General features: G+C 43.5%; 1 protein-coding gene across 3 annotated transcripts in view; it reads right to left on the bottom strand.

Moving 5' to 3' along the window:
• Positions 1 to 277: 277 nt before the first annotated feature.
• Positions 278 to 20808, bottom strand: part of tjp3 (tight junction protein 3) — a 43622-nt gene continuing 23091 nt past the window's right edge. For all 3 annotated transcript variants that reach the window (XM_063200497.1, XM_063200496.1, XM_063200498.1), the window contains exons 15-31: positions 19634 to 19760; positions 18717 to 18811; positions 17641 to 17713; positions 16727 to 16791; positions 15883 to 15946; positions 14666 to 14822; positions 13597 to 13705; positions 8021 to 8240; positions 7381 to 7589; positions 6725 to 6820; positions 6562 to 6641; positions 5544 to 5754; positions 4695 to 4795; positions 2915 to 3129; positions 1976 to 2396; positions 1519 to 1565; positions 278 to 1084 (exon numbers count right to left, since the gene is read on the bottom strand). In XM_063200497.1, the coding sequence (XP_063056567.1) occupies positions 973 to 1084; positions 1519 to 1565; positions 1976 to 2396; positions 2915 to 3129; positions 4695 to 4795; positions 5544 to 5754; positions 6562 to 6641; positions 6725 to 6820; positions 7381 to 7589; positions 8021 to 8240; positions 13597 to 13705; positions 14666 to 14822; positions 15883 to 15946; positions 16727 to 16791; positions 17641 to 17713; positions 18717 to 18811; positions 19634 to 19760 (2402 nt within the window). In that variant the 3' untranslated portion in view covers positions 278 to 972. The remainder of the gene's footprint in view (positions 1085 to 1518; positions 1566 to 1975; positions 2397 to 2914; positions 3130 to 4694; positions 4796 to 5543; positions 5755 to 6561; positions 6642 to 6724; positions 6821 to 7380; positions 7590 to 8020; positions 8241 to 13596; positions 13706 to 14665; positions 14823 to 15882; positions 15947 to 16726; positions 16792 to 17640; positions 17714 to 18716; positions 18812 to 19633; positions 19761 to 20808) is intronic.

Raw genomic sequence — 20808 nt, 5'->3', positions numbered from 1 at the left:
GCCCCTTTTACCAACAGGTATCAATCCACACAAAGAACGGAGTCACCGGAGCATCTTCAGTTGTGGAAGTTTACTTGTTGCCCAATAAAACTAGTAAAGTAAACTTCCACAACTGAAGATGCTCCGGTGACTCCTTTCTTTCCCTGCATCTACCCGTCCTTTCCCGTGACACACCAGATTGTGAAGTGCAGGAGCGCAGAGGACATCTCTCTTTTCTACGAGGTGAGGCATCAATCCACATCATATTAATAATGCATTCTTCTGACAAGCCTGTGTATTATTATACAATAAAAGAACTTTATTTAAAATTAATCATTCTAAAAAGTTTCATCCATCATACAGCATTCGTCCAGTACAGTATAAAACATCAATCTTAGTTATTCATACAGAAGAGGGCACATTTTGTCCAAAAGTTCACAGAGTTCATAATAACAAACAACACATAAGGTATTATTATAAATAAACGCAGCTGGTGAACACCTTTCTTGGTTAGTGCCCCAAGTGGAGAGATCAGCCATGGCATCCCTTTTCTTTGGCAGTCACAACAAAGAGAAACTTGACGTTTAAAAAAGCAGCCAGTCTTTACAGGATATATCGCACATAGTCAAACTGTCCCTTTAGAATAGTGTTTCTCAACGAGGGGCTCTACAGTCCCCCTCAGGTGGCATTAGGGAGCCCTAGTGGGGCAGTGAGAGGGATACAGCTGAGAGGGGACGGTGCTTGGTTGCCATTTGGGGGGCATTAGTCCATTTTATTTTTAATACTAAGACAGGGAGAGGAGGGGGTAGGTCGTCAGCAGGCTTATGATCAAGGGGACGTTGGTATATGCTTATGATGATGTCCAGGGGGCGTTGGCAGGCTTATGATGAGGTCAAGGGGGCGTTTCTTCAAAAAGGGTTGAGATCCACTGCTTCCCCTGCTTTAGAGTTCTGTGGCGGGTCCCCATTCGATGGAGTCCAGGTCGTTACTGCTCTACAGTTCTGTGGCAGGTCCCCATTCAATGGAGTCCAGGTCGTTCTCCTCCTCTGAGCTGTCCCCATTTATCTGGATACGACGGTTCTGCAGAGCTTCGTGGTGTGCAAGCCTATCACAGACAAGCCATGTTAGATAGATAGATAGATAGATAGATAGATAGACAGACAGACAGACAGACAGACAGACAGACAGACAGACAGACAGACAGACAGACAGACAGACAGACAGACAGATCTTTCAAGCCTCATTTCTGAATTAAAATTACTTTAATTATTATTATTATTATTATTATTATTATTATTATTATTATTATTATTATTATTATGCAGTAGTTTTTTATATTGGGTTTCTAAGGAGGCCACTTAAGCGAATAAAGGACACCCAAACTGATAAACTGAACTGATCTGAACTCCTCCTGGTGGTCATGTGGCTACAGTGCATGGCATGAAGCGGTTGTGGTGATGCCAGACACACAGGAGAGGGTGGAGACAAATCAGTCATTATCGTACTCTACTAGATCAGGTTTGGTGATGCCATACTTACACAAGGAACTGGGGAGACGGCTTTCTCTCAGGCTCTTCCATACGGGTCTAAAAAAAGAGAGAATTCATATAGTTGTTTTATTGTGATGTCACATATTCATCACCTGGGAATTAGTGTTAGTGACACCAGAGACGATTTAAATGCAAAAATAGAAAATTAGAATAGAGAATGGTGACACTAGTTCAGTGTTTCTGTACCTGTGCACTTATTACAGGTGATTTCACTAATTACCAGTACCTCCTTAACTTTGGAGTAAAGAATATGAATGGAAATTGATTTAAATTCATCATTTTATTTAACATTTTTAGATTTCATTTTGAATTTTTGGTGGAAACATTGAGATTTGGGGAAAAAAACACAGCTTATCAATTACCCCTAAATCGATCGATAAGGTCAACCAACTAACAATGAATGAATTAATGAATTGATAATGTGCATCCCTATTATGGACAGATACCTGTTTGATCTTCTCCTCTATGAATGACAGGGTAACGGGCGGTGGAGGAGGACTCTCTGGGGGAGGGGAGTCCGGAGCGGCGGCCAGCGATCTGGGATCCGGCGCCTGGAAGTCCGGCGGCCCATCCGACGGCGTGGTCGGAGCTGGGAACTCCGCGTCGCTCCCGTCCGAGTCGGTGAAGCTCCGCGTGGGAGAAGGTGCGTCCTGTCGTCGCAGCGGGGGGCTCTCCGAGGGGGGTCTCCGGGAGCGGGGCTCGGGTACGTGGAGGATCGGGGGCAGTTCGTCGGGCGGGAGTTGGTACACGGGCTCCTCGTGTGGGGGGGGCAACGCGGGGGCGGGGCTGTAGCGGGGGGCCTCTGGGCTGGGGCTGTCGTGGGCTCTGGCGGGCTCGGAGGAGCGGGCGAGGGCCGTCCCCCTACTCCTGGTAGTAGAGGAGAGTAGAGTAGAGTAGAGTACTTTATTAATCAGATTATTATTGCACATTGCAGTAAACGTATAGCACACATTTGAGTATGGCAATTAGCCTTGCATCAGTTCACAAACACACAACCATACTCTCTCTCTTACACTCACACTCTCTCTCTCTCTCTCTCTTTCTCTCTCTCTCTCTCTCTCTCTCTCTCAGTGTTACACACAGACGCTCAGTGTCTTACACACACACGCTCAGTGTCTTACACACACACGCTCACTCTCTTACACTCACACGCTCACTGTCGCATGCACGCACGCGCACGCACGCGCACACACACACACACACACACACACACGCTCTCTCTAACGCACACACACACACACACACACACACACACACACACACGCTCTCTCTAACGCACACACACACACACACACACACACACACACACACACACACACACACACACACACACACACACACACACACACACACACACACACACACACACACACACACACACGCACCTGGCGTGGCGGTTGATGTCGGCATGGGCGTGGGTGGGGCTGTAGGGGTCGTCCATGTCTTCGTTGTCGGTGTAGAGCTCTCCCAGCTCTCCGTCCGTGTAGGCCTCTCCATCCGTGTCCTCGTAGTCGCTGGCCCCGCGGCTGTCGCAGCTCAGGTAGTCCGACATGTGGTCCGGGGCCAGCTCCTCCAGCACCTCCGTCTCACCACCCTCCAGCTGCAAATACGATCATAATGTTATATATATATATACAAGCATACGTACATAAATATATACATAAACACATATCTATACATGTGGTCAGGGGCCAGCTCCTCCAGGACCTCTGTCTCACCACCCTCCAGCTGCAAGACAATCACAAATAAATTGTAATAAAATGTAATAGAAAAATAAATAAATAAATAAATGGGTCCGTCTTTGGATGAAGCACAGGCCAAAACACCAGACAGCTCCTCCAGAACCTCTGTCTCACTACCCTCCAGCTGCAATACAATCATAATTTGTTTTTTTTAAGGATATTTTTTGGTCTTTTTGACTTTATTTATGATAGTATAGTGCAGATGGTGACAGGAAGCGAGTGGGGAGAGAGAAACGGGGAAGGACCGGCAAAGGACCCGGACCGGGAATCAAACCCGGGCCAGCCGCATAGCGAACGAGTGCCCTACCGTTAGGCCTCGGCAGGGCCTACAATCATAATTTCAAAATATATATACATATATGTATTTAGGGGCTTTTATGCCTTTATTGACAGGAAAGTGTGAGATGGTGACAGGAAGTGAGGGGAAGAGAGAGATGGGGGAGGATGGGGAAATGACCTCGAGCCGGAATCGAACCCTGGTTCCCGATGTAACAGTACTGTGCCCTACCGTTTGAGCCATGGCAGGGCCATACATTAATCTATACATTATAATAAAATGTAATTAATAAATAAATGGGGCTGTCTTGGGAGGAAGCACAGGCCAAAACACCAGACAGGGTTCAGTGGCAGTGTATGATTGCGACCTTACGTCCCAGCCTGGACGAAGAGGATTAGTAAAATAAATAACTGAATACATAAAGCAATAAATAAAGCTTGATGTTTTCTTGTTTTAGAGATGCCCCTTTTTTCCTTGAGGTGTAGAATAAACATGTAGCACATAAGACCACATTATAAAAAAATATTTGGATAGGTTTTCAAAGCGATACTAATGTGTCGACTATAAAAAGTTCTAGACAGGTATATAGAAACACAAGGAAACCAACAAGATGGAATCAATATCCCCTCTCATCAGGCCAAAGTGCCGTCTGGTATCGATTTATAAAGTGTGGTCAGAATCTTCCCCCTGTGGTGTAGTATTGACCTCAAGTGGGATACACACACATCTCACACTGAAGGAGAATACCTGTGTGTGTGTGTCTGTCTGTGTGTCTGTCTGTGTGTGTGTGTCTGTGTGTCTGTGTGTGTCTGTGTATGTGTGTGTGTGTGTGTGTGTGTCTGTCTGTGTGTGTGTGTCTGTGTGTGTGTGTCTGTGTGTGTGTGTCTGTGTGTGTGTGTGTCTGTGTCTGTGTCTGTGTCTGTGTCTGTGTCTGTGTCTGTGTGTGTCTGTGTGTGTCTGTGTCTGTGTGTGTCTGTGTGTGTCTGTGTGTGTCTGTGTCTGTGTCTGTGTCTGTGTCTGTGTCTGTGTCTGTGTCTGTGTCTGTGTCTGTGTCTGTGCCTGTGCCTGTGCCTGTGCCTGTGCCTGTGCCTGTGCCTGTGCCTGTGTGTGTGTGTGTGTGTGTGTAGTATTAGTGGGCGTGCATACCGTGACTTCTGAGACCCAGACAGGCTTGGCTTGCTGTTGCCGTATCTTGTCTTTCATGATGTCATACCACACGGCTGAGCCAGGCTGCACATCAATAACCGCTGGGGAAGCAAGTAGATAAGAAGAATACATCATCATATTAATACATCACATTTGTTCTATTAATTACAAATCTTCACTTTCAAAACACATGTCATACCAAGGATATAGGCCACAGTGCTGTGTCTTTACAGTAGTCAAGAAGTACTTTTTATAGTGATATTTGCAATATTTTCCGTTGCTGGTTAAATCATATTAATATATCACATTTGTTATATAGAAACAAATCTTCACCTTTATATACACATTTCTTACCAAGGATGTCTGTCTTATCAGTTTAACAAGAAAATACCAGATTTTTGCAGTAGCCAGATAGTGACTTTGTGATGTTTGCAATGTTTCATTGCATTGCTGGTCTCATTTTGGTGGTGTAAGCCTTGATGTGATACTGTAACATTTCTGGAAATGCCCTCATTTCACACCTCTCCTTGAGTGAAATGATGTGTGCTAGTTTGAAGGTACAATTTGCACTGCCAGAACGGCTGGAAGTGAAAGTGAAAGCCCAACTGGGAAACTCCAACTCCCGTTGTCATTGTGACACAGGCCTCCACAGCACACAAGTTCACACTGCACACTATGAAATTGCATTTACGCTTCACCCGTGCAAGGGGGAAGTCCCCAATGGCAGCCGAATGGGAGCAGTGTTGTGGGACGGTACCATGCTCAGGGTACCAACCTCAGTCATGGAGGAGGATAGGTAAGTAACTAACCAGAGAAGAGGCGGCTGTAGTTCTAATTACAGTAACTAACCAGAGAAGAGGTGGGCGTAGTTCTTCTTCATCTTGAGTGCGGAGGCGTAGAGGCGGCGGGAGCTCTTGTTGGAGTCGGGGGCGTAGCGCTGCCTCATGGCCTTGACGTCCTTGCGGCTGTGGGGGCTGAGGAAGAAGACCATGGGGTGGTACTGGATGTAGTTCAGCCTCTCCACCGCAGTAGGAGTGATGTCCAGCAGGGGGTGCTTCTCCTAGGAGAGCAAATTATAAATTATTTAATCATTTATGTATTGGTATGGTATTCTTCACTAGAAATCGGCCAGTGTCTACTACTGTCTTTATATGGTGAAACTGAAGATACATTTGCACTGTTGTAAACAATTGAGATTTCATGTATTCATTCATTCTTTCATTCATTCATTCATTCATTGGAATTCCAAGAGATCAATGTATACTTAGATTGTACATTAAAGGGACACTGTGCAGGAAATGGTCAAAAAAGGTACTGCAACTATGCTGCTCATTGAAACTGGACTGCCTATTTCCAAATTTGATCTTTACATGAAAGTTTACTAAGTAATAAACAAATATTTTCTAGTATGGTCCAAGTACAGTCATTTTTGCAGCTAAAAATGGCTATTTTTGGAAATTCAAAATGGCGGACCATGGAGAAGATCCCCCTTTTCATGTATGAAAAGTGCAATTTTTCCAGTCATAAAGAATACTTAGAATTTGATGGTGGTGGTAAGTATTCGTGAAAAAGGTTACATTAGTGAACGGGCAGCATGAATTCTGGAAATAAACAACTCAAAATCTCACACAGTGTCCCTTTAAGCAGACACTGACTTACAGTATATAAACTTCGTCTGAAATATTTACTAGGGGACTTTGTAATACATATTCTTCCCAATGCAAACTAGGGGTGGAATAAGTGTCCATTAGCACCTAATGACATCATTTCCATTTATAATTAATGCATTTTGTAAAGGACTATCACTTCGGATAATAACCACTAAACATGGTTAACCTCTAGTCTCTACTCCATTTTCATGTCTTACCTGCTCAGCGATTTTCCTCACAGTGTCCAGCTTGATCACAGTAGAGGAGCTTCGGTCAGCTCCAGTCCTTGGAACCATTTCTGTAATGTATTAAACAAGTTAGACGAGAGTCTTCTGATGTATTTAAATAGTTTTGTTTACAGTCAACTGTAAAGCAACTTACCCGCGACTTGGAATTCATCGGGCAGTTCTCTAGCCAGCTTGTCCATGGCAATGTCATTCAGAGGCCCAAGAATGACGATGGGTCGCTTGAAATTGGCTGAAAGTAGGAAATACAATTAATAGAACATAACAATAAAACAATTCTTGACTGACATTAACTGAAGGAATATGGAATATATTCCACCTTTAATCACAATATAACATATCAGCATACGGTACGCAACAACGGAAAGACTGATTTGAAAGACAGTGTTGCATTATAAATGTGTTGTATTACAGTTTGTCTATTTTAGGGGTGAAAGTGATTTTGGTTTATTAGTGGTGCTACCCCCACCAGCAAACAAACAAAATAAACGTACACTACATATTGCATCATGACTATTTCAGGTGTCTCATTATAAGAGGACACTTGTCTCAGGAAGAGTGTAGTTGTACGTGTGCTCTACTTAAATAGCAGACTTTTGGGCAGTATTAGAACTATTCTCGGACCGGAACGGCACACCAGCTGTAAATTTTACACCCATCTTCTTTCACCCCTGATCTATTTGTCTCCTGTGTCTCCTCACCTTCTTGGAGTAGGACCTTTTGCACAGTCAGTGAAGATGTTACTTCTAAAGGGGTCAATAGTTTGTCTATGTGTCTCCTGTGTCTCCTCACCTTCTCGGAGCAGGACCTTTTCGTAGGCTGGGAATTTGCCCTGGATGGTAAGCTGCAGCAGGTCGTCTCGCGTGCGTCTGTTATTGTTGTTGTTTTTCTTGGCGCCGCGGAGACCTCTCATCTTCCAGAACTCTGCCCGCTGGCCCGACACCTGCTTCTCCACCGCAGAGACCCTCATGGCCTGCTCTGTACTCGCCAGGTTCTCAGCCCTGCAGCACACAGAGACATAGAAATAGAAATAGAAATGGAAAGTCTTTCATTGTCACCATACTCTGTACAATTAAATTTTAAACCTCCCTACAAGCCTCCCTTTTTGTTGTCTGGGAAATCGATGATTTATGGGTAACAGTCTGGGAAGTTGTTAAAGAAACTTATGTGATAACTTCAGAATCTTTCCATTGAACCATGCTTGTCATAACCAATTTGCATGTACTGTATGGCTGCATACACATGCATGCACATGCACAAACACACGCACACGCACATGCACACCCATGCACGCACACACGCATGCACACGTACTCACACACGCACGCACGCATACTCACACACGCACTCACGCGCACACAGTGTGTGTGTGTGACACACGCGCGCACACACATGCACGCGCGCGCACACACGCGCGCACACACACACGCACCTGGTCTGGTTAGGGATGGTGCCTTTGTCGAGCTCATGAAGGTCGTTGCCCATGCGCACGGCGAGCCAGTTGCCCAGCTTGCCCTTGTGCATGGTGTCCAGGACGCGGAAGACCTCGCCGCGCGTGAAGCCCAGGCCGACGTTGCCCTCCGCCTCGTGGTCGAAGTGCGTGCGGATGTAGAAAGAGTCGCCGATGTTGGACTTGAGGATCTTCTTGTAAACTATAAAGGGTTAAAGGTTAAAGGGTAGATGTATGACGTTCATTATGTCTGAAAGTTCTTTTTTTTTTTAAAAGATTATTTTTGGTCTTTTTGACTTTATTCATGATAGTACAGTGCAGATGGTGACAGGAAGTGAATTGGGAGAGAGAGACGGGGAAGGACTGGCAAAGGACCCGGGCCGGGAATCAAACCCGAAGCCGCTTAGCAAACAAGTGCCCCATCATATGCGCCACGGTAGGGCCATGTCTTAAAAGTTTTAAAGTTGTATCAAATATTCAAGTTTTATTTTGCTTTGTTTCAGACATGAAAATGTTTTTATCTTTTACCTGACATGTTTCGACGGTGAAACTTACTGTATGAAGACGGAAGTTTCACTGTCAAAACATGTCAGGTAAAAGATAAAAACTTTGGTAACACTTTATTTTAGTGTTACATCTATTAGCACTAATACCTACAATGTTTAAGTGCGTGCGTATGTAGAAGGAGTTGCCGATGTTGGACTTGAGGATCTTCTTGTAAACTACAAGGTGTTAAAGGTCAATGTATGATGTTCACTGGCGTGCACAGACATTTTGGGGGGCAGGTCCTGGGGTGATGGTGGGGGGCATGTGGAACTGGCGGCTGTCGCGCTTCGGTTATAATTATTTTTATTTTTTAAATCACATTTTAATGAAAATTCCACAGTAAGATAAACCAAATATTTAAAAATGTTTAAAATTATGAATATTATGTAGGAAAGTTAAAATAATTAGATTACCATACCGAGAGCATAATTTACCGCATGGACTAAAAAGTGTACTGTCGCTTTAACTGTGCGTCTCCCAGCGCAGCAGTTGAACATACTTGCAGTCATCAGGAAGCGATTCATTCAGATTCCTTACTTGGAAAACTCTGCATCTCCGGTCATTTTTCCTCCATTAGTACTGATTTTAATTAGTTCATGTGTGTTTTCAAACTGTTAAGACCACTATTAAAGCCCAACTATCATTGCAAGACATTATCAAATCGTATTACACTGGTAGCCTATTGTGAGTGAAAACTGCTTCTTTGGGTCGGAGATTGTATCCGTGTAAATAGGCCTAATAACACTTTTCTGGAGGTGTCATTAAACACAATCCTGTTCGCCGCCGCATAAGACATTACTGTGCACCCTGTTATTATTGCTGTGCAGAAGGCTATAAGTGGCAGATTTGCTGGAATTCACCCACAAACTTTTTTTTCCTCCCTGGCCATGACCGCTGTTCTGTTCCATGCCGCCGTCTGTTACAAATGTGATTTGGCGCGTTGCATATTTCATCAGGAGGCCGACGTTTTCCCAAACATGGGTTGAATCCTCTCGCTGTTTCCCAAACATTCTACAGAACAGGTTAGAGTAGAGAGGGGGAATAAGCCCCCCTTAAGGAAAAGATATTTTTTCTCCAAGAAGATGTTAACCATCTGTGTTAATTTCAACCATAGTTGGTAACAACAGTGAGGTGAACAATAACCCATCATGGAAAATTGGCCAAAGTTAATTCTTCATGACATTTTAAACAAAAACAAAAATTGTGCTAAAGGGGCCTTTTACCCTAGCCTGGTTCACACCAGACGGTGTATGTGTAGCTTCGGCGCCCCCTGGCGGAGCAGAGCTTCACACACTACCGTCTGGTACACAGCCATAGAGCACGCTCCGTCTCCAACCAGAAAATAGGCTGAGAATTTATTGCTTCTGCACGGCCTCCTCACCAACAAATTCCTTCAAAAACCTTCCTGTTAATCTTTAAAGAGTCAAACAAGTCTCTAATCTGTCTTGTGACTCCTCAATGTGAGTTACCGTTTATATTTAAGAAATAAATGCTCCGTCTATTTTCTGGTTGGAGACGGAGCGTGCTCTATGGCTGTGTACCAGACGGTAGTGTGTGTAGCTCTGCTCCGCCAGGGGGCGCCAAAGCTACACATACACCGTCTGGTGTGAACCAGGCTACTTTTACCCCGCTAGTGGGGTAAAAGGCCCCCCCTAAGGTGGGGGAATAGGCCCCCCTAAAAAAAACCCAAACTACTTGGTTCACTGATTGTTTTCTTCAACCAAACAATGAAAGAAACAACATTCCAATCAATAATCAAAATTTGTATGATTCTATTGTAAATACAACGTAATATGAAGCTTTTAGGCTACCTGTGTAAATGCTTATGTACTGACGCCAGAAAATTACATGACTAGCCAGAAAATTTTACTTTCCTCCACTGCGTCGCTAAAATGCTATCCACAGCGGATGTTTGTTTATCCCCGTGGTCAGGACTATTCATAGCAACAATGCAAATTGAAATTTGTGCCATCTAGTAGTCAAAATGGGAAAAACGGGCAGGGGGCGTATTACCCCGTGGGGGCGTATTGCCCCTCTCTACTCTAATCGTTAGACCTGAAACTGTTTGAGCAACTTCTGGATTCATTGGTTGTTACAATCATGTTACACTGTGTTAATTGTTGACATAACTTGGGCTACCTCTTCTGCGGTAGATTTGATAAATGCACAATTAGCAAAGTCTCATTATAAAAGTCAAGGCTCTATTTAGATCACTTCCAAAGTCACTCACAAGCAACTTTCAACATCTTAAATAGGCTATTGACTGTTACCTGGCTGGAGGGGAGAACGGTGGGGGCTGCCCGCCACACTGCCTGCGCAACGCGCTTTCGAATCTGTCAGTTCAAGCGCGCTCACGTTGACAAATGGAGGGATGTGTAGCGTTGGAGGGGGCATGAGGCATTATTATCACGCGATTTTAATTGACAGTCATGTCTAAATGATGATGGGAACATCGACTACAGCGTTAACCCTACATTTAAGGAATAAAATAATAAAAAATAAAAATAAAAAACGAACTTTCAAAAGGGCACTTTTGTCCATTAAAGGCAACTTGGTGCTGCCCAAGCAACACCTCGTGTCTATCTGTGCACGCCTATGATGATGTTCATTGTGTCTTAAAAGTTTTTAAAGGGACACTGTGTGAGATTTTTAGTTGTTTATTTCCAGAATTCATGCTGCCCATTCACTAATGATAACTTTTTCATGAATACTTACCACCACCATCAAATTCTAAGTATTCGTTATGACTGGAAAAATTGCACTTTTCATACATGAAAAGGGAGATCTTCTCCATGATCCACCATTTTGAATTTCCAAAAATAGCCATTTTAGCTGCGAAAATGACTCTACTTGGACCATACTAGGAAATACTTGTTTATTTCATCGTAAACTTTCATGTGAAGATCAAATTTGGCAATAGGCAGCCCAGTTTCAATGAGTAGCATAGTTGCAGTACCTTTTTTGACCATTTCCTGCACAGTGTCCCTTTAAAGTTTTTAAGTTATATCAAATATTGAAGTTTCTTTTGTTTCAGACATGTAAAAGTTTTTTATCTTTTGATGAAATCCAAGGCACTCTTGTTTTGGGTTGAATTGGAGACTCGTTGGCGCGCACGCTACTGGCACGCAGGGACTGGAGACGCGCACCTAAGCATGACGCAAAATGCATAAAGGGAAGTAAGGGGAAGTTTGAACTCTTTTAAAGCCCTGATGAAGGCCAACGTTTGGCCGAAACATGTTGGCAACTTTTAACTGTTCAAATATGAACTAGCTACGTTTAATTAAAAGCTTGGATTTCATCAAACATCTCTAAGTTACGTCTAGAGCACCTTCGCACTACTAAATGGAACGCAGAAGCCCCCTGACCTACACCTTAGTTTTTATCTTTTACCTGACATGTTTCGACGGTGAAACTTCTGAATACGGAAGTTTCATCGTCGAAACATGTCAGGTAAAAGTAGGGATGGGAATTGAAAATCGATTCCTGTTGAGAACCGATTCCGTGCAACCCGATTCCATGGAATCGTTTGGCAGTTTACTTAACAATTCTCTTATCGATTCCAAGCATGAACACGGCACACACCTGTAACTTTCCCACTTGGTGGATTCCAGCAAGCACTACTAATTTAGTAGGCCAACAGCAAACAAAAGCAGCCACTCGTTTGAACCGCTAAAAGTTTTGATGGTACCAGTAAAAGTTCAGCTTGGTTTTATGTTAATAGTTAATAGTTTATTTAATTTCCACAAATTAGAATCGATAAGAGAATCGAATTTACATGTCTGAAACAAAAGAAACTTGTAGATTTGTTCCGTGTGTAGCAATGATACTGTACTAAGTACTTATAGAGGTCAATGGTGTGTAGGGGTTAAAGGCCGATGAGGAACTTGGTGAGTGAGTGAAGGAGTGGGTAGTCTCGTCTAGACAATGTCCTCCTGGCTGTTGCAAAATTATGGGTGCGGGGTTGCTGTAAAGTTCTCCGCTGGCTCTTACGCATACAAGTTACTTCATAGCATAAAGGTCAATGGGAGAACACAGCATTTTGCCATATGTACACACATCACTCACAGTAACCAGAAAATGAGCTGAGGCAATATAGACACACTTTACGTCTTTCTTTTTCTTATCAGCAAAATGGCGTTTAACGTTGAGTGGTGGCTATATGGTCCTTTGTAAAACATGTGTGCAGGACAAGGAAAGTCAAAAGAAATCTGAAAATATAGTAAAGTCCACATAACAACACCAAGCTCCCATTTCTCTTAATTTAAAATGAAAAGGAAACGGGAGCTTGGTGTTAATGACTTTATTTTCAATTTTCATGTGACTGCTCGTCTTCCACCCATTTTTTGAGACATATCTGTGTGTTTTTTTCTTTGTTAAACTTATACATGATCCTTTGTGCCTTCTGTCCACCATCATGCTTAACCCATACAGTATTATCTAACTCTGAGTTCCAGAATGGCACTCCTACAGTATTGATTACAGAAGGACATAATGGGGAGCTAATGACCAGGAGAAACTGGCTACTATGTAACCATGTCACACATTGCTATCTGTTTTTATCTGTTGGCGTCCTTTTTCCCTCCAAGTAGTTGACTAGCTAACAACTAATCAGCCACAGTATGTATCTCCTGTCTGCCACAGCACAGTTACATACAGTACAGCAGGGGTGGGGAACCTATGCTTCGAGGGCCATTTACAGCCCTTGAGGCCGTTTTAATCGTCCCCGATATAGTTTTAAAGTTATGCAGCTTCACATGAAATATGACATATTTTGTAAAGCAATCTTAGAAAATATATTTTCAATACAATTAAGTTATATTCAGGGGACCTACAGAAGGTGTGGTGTGTTTTAAAGGTGGCTACCTTCAATATAGGCCTAAAGTGCAGGGGGAAATCCTGGTTTGTGTTCATAGTACGGCCCTCGGAGGACTTTTATGGCCCTCGGATGAATTTGAAGTGGCCCCTCGATTGAAAAAGGTTCCCCACCCCTGCAGTACAGGTACGGTACTTACTGTTCATTTTGTTCTGTGTGCGTATGGAGACGGGCACTCCCGCGGGGATGTTCAGCAGGTACATGGCGGCTTCCTCTCGCGTGAAGTGGTTGAAGTCCACGCCGTTCACCTACAAGAGACAGTACATGACATTACATTACACTCCACTTACTTACATGATGCTTTTATCCAAAGACACTTATTATAGAGTATTTATTACAGTCCCTGGGGTTACACTAGGTGCCTTGGTCAAGGGCACTTCAGCCATGGATGGAGGTACTAGAAAGAGATTTTAACAGACAACCCTCCAAATCCCAACTCCCTAACCATTGAGTCATGACTCAGAAGTCATGAGGAGATAACTGATGTTTTCAAACTACCATCTATGACGTTTGTCTATGAACATCTCAACAGAATTAAATGGCTCCACACTGGATTGCCATCTGCAGATAATAATGAGGGTCAACCAGGCTCTGTGCTGTCTGAAGTAGCTCTAAAGAGTGACAGTGAAAAGAGTTTCATGTGCCACTCAGGGAAGCCAACAAATCAGGATTAATGGGTCATTTCTACCGGGCCCAGGGAGAGAGGGGGCATAAAATTGGACCCTTATCATAACATTGTATGCAGAGCTCTACATTAACTTTTTTTCATACCAGCCAGAATGGCTAGTAGACGTTAATCTTAGCTAAACATACACTCACCAATGGGTCAATGTGGCTAATACATTTTCTTTTCTACCAGCCAAACTGAAATTTCACCAGCATTTGGCCAGTTGGAGGGTGTTAATTTGGAGACCTGATTATATGTACTGGATAAGGGGTCTTATCAGATAAATTTGTCCCTGGTGCCTGGTCAAAGCTGTCAGCTGAAAAGAAAATAAAGGTCAGCAACACTGTTAAATGCGCTCAAAGATTTAATGGCGCTCCCAAAGATTTAGCGCCATTCAATCTTTGGGAGCATTTAACAGTCTTGCGGACCTTTATTTTCTTTTCAGTTATCTTATGTTTGGTCCCGCACCTGTGCTACTGATGTGCGCGCATTCTTTGACTTTTTGCAAAGCGGTCAGCTGCCTTGTCTCTACTCCACGTACCTGCATGATCTGATCGCCTTCCTTCATGCCCTGCTTCTGTGCCGGGCTGTTGGGCTGAACACCGCCAACGAAGATGCCAACATCGTTTCCACCAATCAGCCGCAAGCCCACGCTGCCCTCCTTTACGAACTCTGCCACGTTCTGATCGGAGCTGTACCTGCACAAGAGCAGCACATGGGATGTCAGGTTAGAGTCTCATAATAATGTCAAAACAGTGACATGAGTCATGACCTGTGACAGGTCAAGTTACAGTATTTTTTGGTAACATTTTACTTGATGCCGGCGTCATACATATGACCTAATAGTGTCATAAGAGTGTCAAAGCAGTGTCATGACACAACCATGGACGAGTCATAAACGTGATGTCATGTCATAAATGTTTTATAGTCATGAAAAGTTGACATTGTTAGGGCTGTCTTTACCATAACCGAATGTCACTTAATGACAGTCATAAAATATAATGTTGACATAACGTTTATGACACATGCATGCTTGCATTACAACACTTATGACACTGCTATGTCATAAGTAGGCCTATGACGCCGGCGTCATGTAAATTGTTTCCGTATTTTTGATTGTGAATCAACAGTAAACAGGTAAACATCTGCTATCTGCTGTATCAAATATTCCTTTCCTGTTTCTATTGGGCTGGTAAAATCAGAAAGAAACTGTGAAATTTGACATATCGAGAGGGTGTCAAACCTCTCAGATGTTTTTTTAAAACATATTTGAGCAACCTGTAGCATTCATGTGACTGTATGGTTCATGCAGTGTGTAGCTGTCACAAATATAAATTGTTAAGTTAGCAATTGGCAATTGCATTTGCTGCATAAAGCTTATTGATGGGGGAATAAACTCTGCAATGTACATAAAGTCTAGCCTGATTATCATCAACTTTCAAATCTCTTCGAGACTTGGTCTGACCAAGATCATAACAATAAACATTTCCCAAACGGCCTTCCTTGGTTTGCTAATGGTTGTTTGCTTCCCAACAAAGTGGGAGGAGTTCCCGATTTTTCAGGAACTCAGAAAGTACTTGCATTGCTCTTGACCTGACTGGTAGCAACGCTGAAGGTGTAGCGTCACTAGGAGGGCACGGCCTGGCTACATAAAGTCCACTATGGACCTGCTGGCGCTCGGCAGATGAATGAGAGAGAAAGTAAACCCTTACCCGGGTGCACGTGAGAGAGAGACAGTAAATTTTACTAAAACCTCACCCTGGGGTACGTGTTGGGAAGGCATCTGGAGGGAGGGAGTAAACTGGCTCTTCAATGGCCATGGCTGAAAAATAAAAATAACATTCTTCATGAATATAGATTATACGCTTAGTGAAAAATCATTTATAGTACGGTTTCCAGATACATACAGAACTGCTGAGTATTTTATATCTGGTAAGTGGACTAGAGAATCATTATGATACTGCACATTAAGATAGTAATGCTTTAAGAGACCAGTCAACATTTATCTGTGGCGTTTGTAAACACGTTCATTCCATTCATCTCTACAACATTAATCGTTAACCCTCTCAGGGTCTCTCAATCAGGGTTGCCAGATGAGGAGTTTTCCCACACAATTAGTCTGTTTAGGATGACCATCTTAGGTAGGATTTTATTTAGGTATATGACCATAGATGTCCATTGAATTTAGTTAACCGATTGATGCCTAAAGCACCTGCAAAAAACGCAAGCTGAACAGCCCTTATTGTTGGAAATGTTGCCCTCAGCCTATAAAAACCTGAATATCTCAGCGTCTGATGCACATAAAAACATGAAATAAGTTGAATGTAAACCCCAAGACCTTCGTGCATTAGAATGTGTTAATTCAGCTGTAACATACCCACATTTGTATTAAAAAACTAACATTTCATGAGCCTGAATGCAGCGTATATGTCGCTCTAGGCACCAAAGGTCGAACAACATATAAAAGTCATCAGGCTAAAATGGGTTAAAAATTATGCAAAATTTAGTGCCTCCAGTATAACCCAGCATTTACTGGGTTAGAAATAATCATTCACATCTGGCAACCCTTGTCTTAATACACAAACAGGAGAATGGAACCTACCTTGAGGCTGGCTGTTACTTGCCCTGGACATATTTGAGCGTAGAGTGCCATTTGCACGGGGTAAGCTAAAAATAAAGAATTGCAAAAAATAATTAACATTTCATGAAATAGAAAACAGGACACTTATTCTAAGGATATAATTGGTATTGTAGTCCAGTATTCTTAGGCGTGGGCATCCACCCTGGCCTCAGACAGAAAATGATCAGTCATCATTTCTTTGCATTATCATTTCAAAACGTACCATAACTAATCAACCTGCATTAGGACATTTGAGGTCATATAAGCTGGAACAAAACATATAGCAGAACTTCCTTAATGTGCAGTGCCCTTTGCTGAACATTTCCCTCTAATTATTGTGGGGCAGTCAGGAGGAGGAAGCGTTAGAGTTAGAGTAGGCCTGTTTGGAAGCGTTAGCGTTAGGCCTGTTTGAGTAATGGACACCTGAGACTGGTGAGAAGCCAGGAGGGGTGGAGCACACTGCATTGAACTCTGATTAGAGAGAGAGGGGGGGGGAGAGAAAGAGTGAGTGAGAGAAAGGGAGAGAGAGAGATAAAGAGAGAGATTGTGTGTGTGCGTGTGAGAGAGAGAGAGAGAGAGAGAGAGAGAGAGAGAGAGAGAGAGAGAGAGAGAGAGAGAGATAGAGAGAGAGAGAGAGGTGAGAGAGAGAGAAAGAGAGATAAAGAGAGAGAGAGGGTGTGAAAGAGTATGTGAGAGACAAAGAGAGAGAGAGAGATTGTGTGTGTGCATGTGTGTGTGTGAGAGAGAGAGCGAGCGAGAGAGATAGACAAAGAGAGAAAGTGTGTGTGAGAGAGAGGGAGAGAGAGAGAGAGAGAGAGAGATAGAGCGACAGAGAGAGAGAAAGAGAGAGAGAGGGAGAGAGGTAGAGAGAAAGAGAATGCTGGGATTGTGTGTACCTGTGATCGCTGCCATTGTCTGAGCTCTCATATCGCCTGGGGGGAGACGGCGCTCGCTCAGACTCTGAGGACTCTACACAACACACACACACACCGCGCACACACACACCGCGCACACACACACACCGCGCGCGCGCGCGCACACACACACACACACACACACACACACACACACACACACACACACACACACACACACACACACACACACACACACACACAGACAAAGACAAAGACACACACACATGCACAGAGACACACAGAGAGAGAGAGAGAGAGAGAGACACACACACACACACACACACACACACACACACACCACACACACCACACACACACACACACACACACACACACCACACACACACACACACACACACACACACACACACACACACACGCACACGCACACGCACACGCACACACACACACACACACACAAAGAGAGGGTGAACAATGAGGGAGGTTTCTAATGTTCAGTATTCAAGAGTAGCTCTGTTGTTCTAATCTCCTTTTTTCTTTCCTGTAATTTCTGTTCTAACATTGTTAAGGCTGAGCCTGAGTCTGGATGCTAACCTTCTACAACCTCAAAAGTGGTGGTGCAGGTTCACTTAACAATTAATTTCCAGCAATTTGGTTGTTGTACTTAGTGGTAAATACACATTTCAACTGTTAGCCACTGCATTGTATTTGGTTGGGTAGCACAAATTGTAATATAATAATGAGCTTAATTTAATATTAATATAATTGAAACAGTGAAACAGTAATAGCAAAGAATCAACAACATCCAACAACATCCACAACACCAAACTCCCTTTTCTCTTACTTAATGTGAAACATTTTGGGCAGCTTGCCCTTCATCAGACTGTCATCACACTACCAAAATGTGTTGTGGACTTTATTTTTTGCTATTTTTTTACTTTGCTAGTCCAGCACCCATTTTTGAGACGGATGTGCATGTTTTTTCTTTGTAAATCAGGCAGTGTAGCAGACCTTCTGGGTACCACAAAACATAATATAATAATAATTGTAATATAATATGAATCTGATTTGAATGTGCAGGTGGTGGAGCAGACCTTCAGGTGGGGGTCTCACAGGAGGCGTGGCTCTGGGGAGGGAGGAGCTTACTGGCCTGACCACGATTGGTGACGCCCGACTTTCAGGAAGACCTCTGGACACACACAGGAAGTTAAAAATGTTACCGTTAGTAATGATGACTCATCAACTTCCTCATACTGTACATTTATACTGTATATACGCCGTCATCTTAGTCAAAAGAAGTCTAGTTGCCAATATACAGTAACTGAACTCCTGATACATAAAACATATTTAATACACATTTGGTTGGAAAAACTATCATATTACATTTCCAACCAAATGTGTATTAAATATCATATTTAATACACATTTGGTTGGAAATACAATATCATATTTCATTTGAAGTCTGTATCTGACGTCTGTGTGCAGAGGGGGCTTGAGCAGTAGGCAGACTAAGCAACCGCCTAGGGTCCCACTAAGTCTGCCCTATGTAGGGGTCCCTAACAGTCAGCCCCAGTATGATAAATCTCAGCAAAACTAATTGAAGAGAGGGGCCCATGTCTACATTTCACCTAGGGCCCCCACATGGCTAGAACCGCGACTGTTATAGCACATTCAGGCTGACTGAGAACCGTGCTGGAGCCCGTTCCCGCACCTAATCGTCAACTGACCGTCGTGTTCACGCCACAGATGCGAACGGCAAAATACTTGTTTTTTCTCTGTGAACCGTGATGACAACGTGGCTGTCAGCAGGTTCATCCCGGTAACAGAGTCACGTGCAGGAAAAGTTCGGAGCCCGGTATGAACACAGGCGGTTCGCACTTTAGTAAGCACTTTAGTGACGAACGTAACTTGTGCGGGCACCGACACCGGCTTCGTTCTGGTCGGCCTGAATCCCCTATCTGTGTGCTTTGGTTGTGATGACGTTGCCATTTTTGGGGTGTAACTGACTCACCCGACTCCTCTCTTGGAGTTTATGGAGGCTCTGAGGACGGGAGACTCCCTTCTGGGCTCCCGGAGGACCGGAGACTCCCTTCTGGGCTCAGACACATAACTTCCCTCTGACTCAGAATCTGAGTGACCTGTTGCAATACACACACACACGCACAGGCACAGGCACACGCAGAGTTAAAGTCAATCGTCACTTAACAAAGAGACTCTTGTCACACTTTGATGATCAGATTCAGGAATGCAGATGCACACACACACACACCATCTCTCTCACCTACAGTCACACACACACGCACGCACACACACACACACACCATCTCTCTCACCTATTGTCACACACACACACACACACACGCACGCGCGCGCGCACACACACCATCTCTCTCACCTATTGTGTCACACACACACACACACACACACACACACACACACACACACACACACACACACACACACACACACACACACACACACACACACACACACACACGCACGAAACCGGAAGTCAGTCTGGTTATGGGTGGAAGTTAAAATCCCATATTGACATTTCTGTGTGAATACACATTCCCCCGGATTGACAGCCAGCTCTGTTTGTACAGTTGGGTTGCTATCTACTTTCCTAGTGTTAGCCATATCAATGCCTCAAACACGGCTGCAGTTAGCCGGCCCATTGAGCAATCTGTGTGGAGCCTTATCAATAATTTATGTCAAAAGAAACCCTGATGATGTGATAGAGGCAAACCACTGCAATTGTTCGCTCCAATAATAAAGTCAAGCAAGTGTGGGGTGACGTTTTTTTTCCAAACGTATACATTATTGTTAAATAGTCCTGCTTTTACCAGCCCTTAGAAGCTGTGCATGGATTCTTGTTTTTTTTTTTGTTGCAATAATTGATACGTCTCATCTCTATCAATCTTCAAGAAGCAAGTAAAGACTCTTCTCTTTCATGACTATTTACTGCATAAATGCTTGAACTGGCCCAGTGCCGGGGCAGACTCATGTTCTGTGTGTGTGTGTGCAGTTAAAAAAAACACTAACCCTACTTGACATCTGCACTTATTGTTCTGTATTTCCTGTGCACTGCGTATCTGGTAGTGATTATTATTAGTGATTACTATTATTATCCTTGTTTGTAAGACACTTTGCATGTATCGTATTTGGCAGATGCTTTTAAACCAA

This window comes from Engraulis encrasicolus, chromosome 6, assembly GCF_034702125.1.
Source record: "Engraulis encrasicolus isolate BLACKSEA-1 chromosome 6, IST_EnEncr_1.0, whole genome shotgun sequence".
In the NCBI taxonomy this organism is placed as follows: domain Eukaryota; kingdom Metazoa; phylum Chordata; class Actinopteri; order Clupeiformes; family Engraulidae; genus Engraulis; species Engraulis encrasicolus.
Note: the sequence above shows the minus strand (reverse complement) of the source record. Positions and strands in the feature narration are given on the sequence as shown.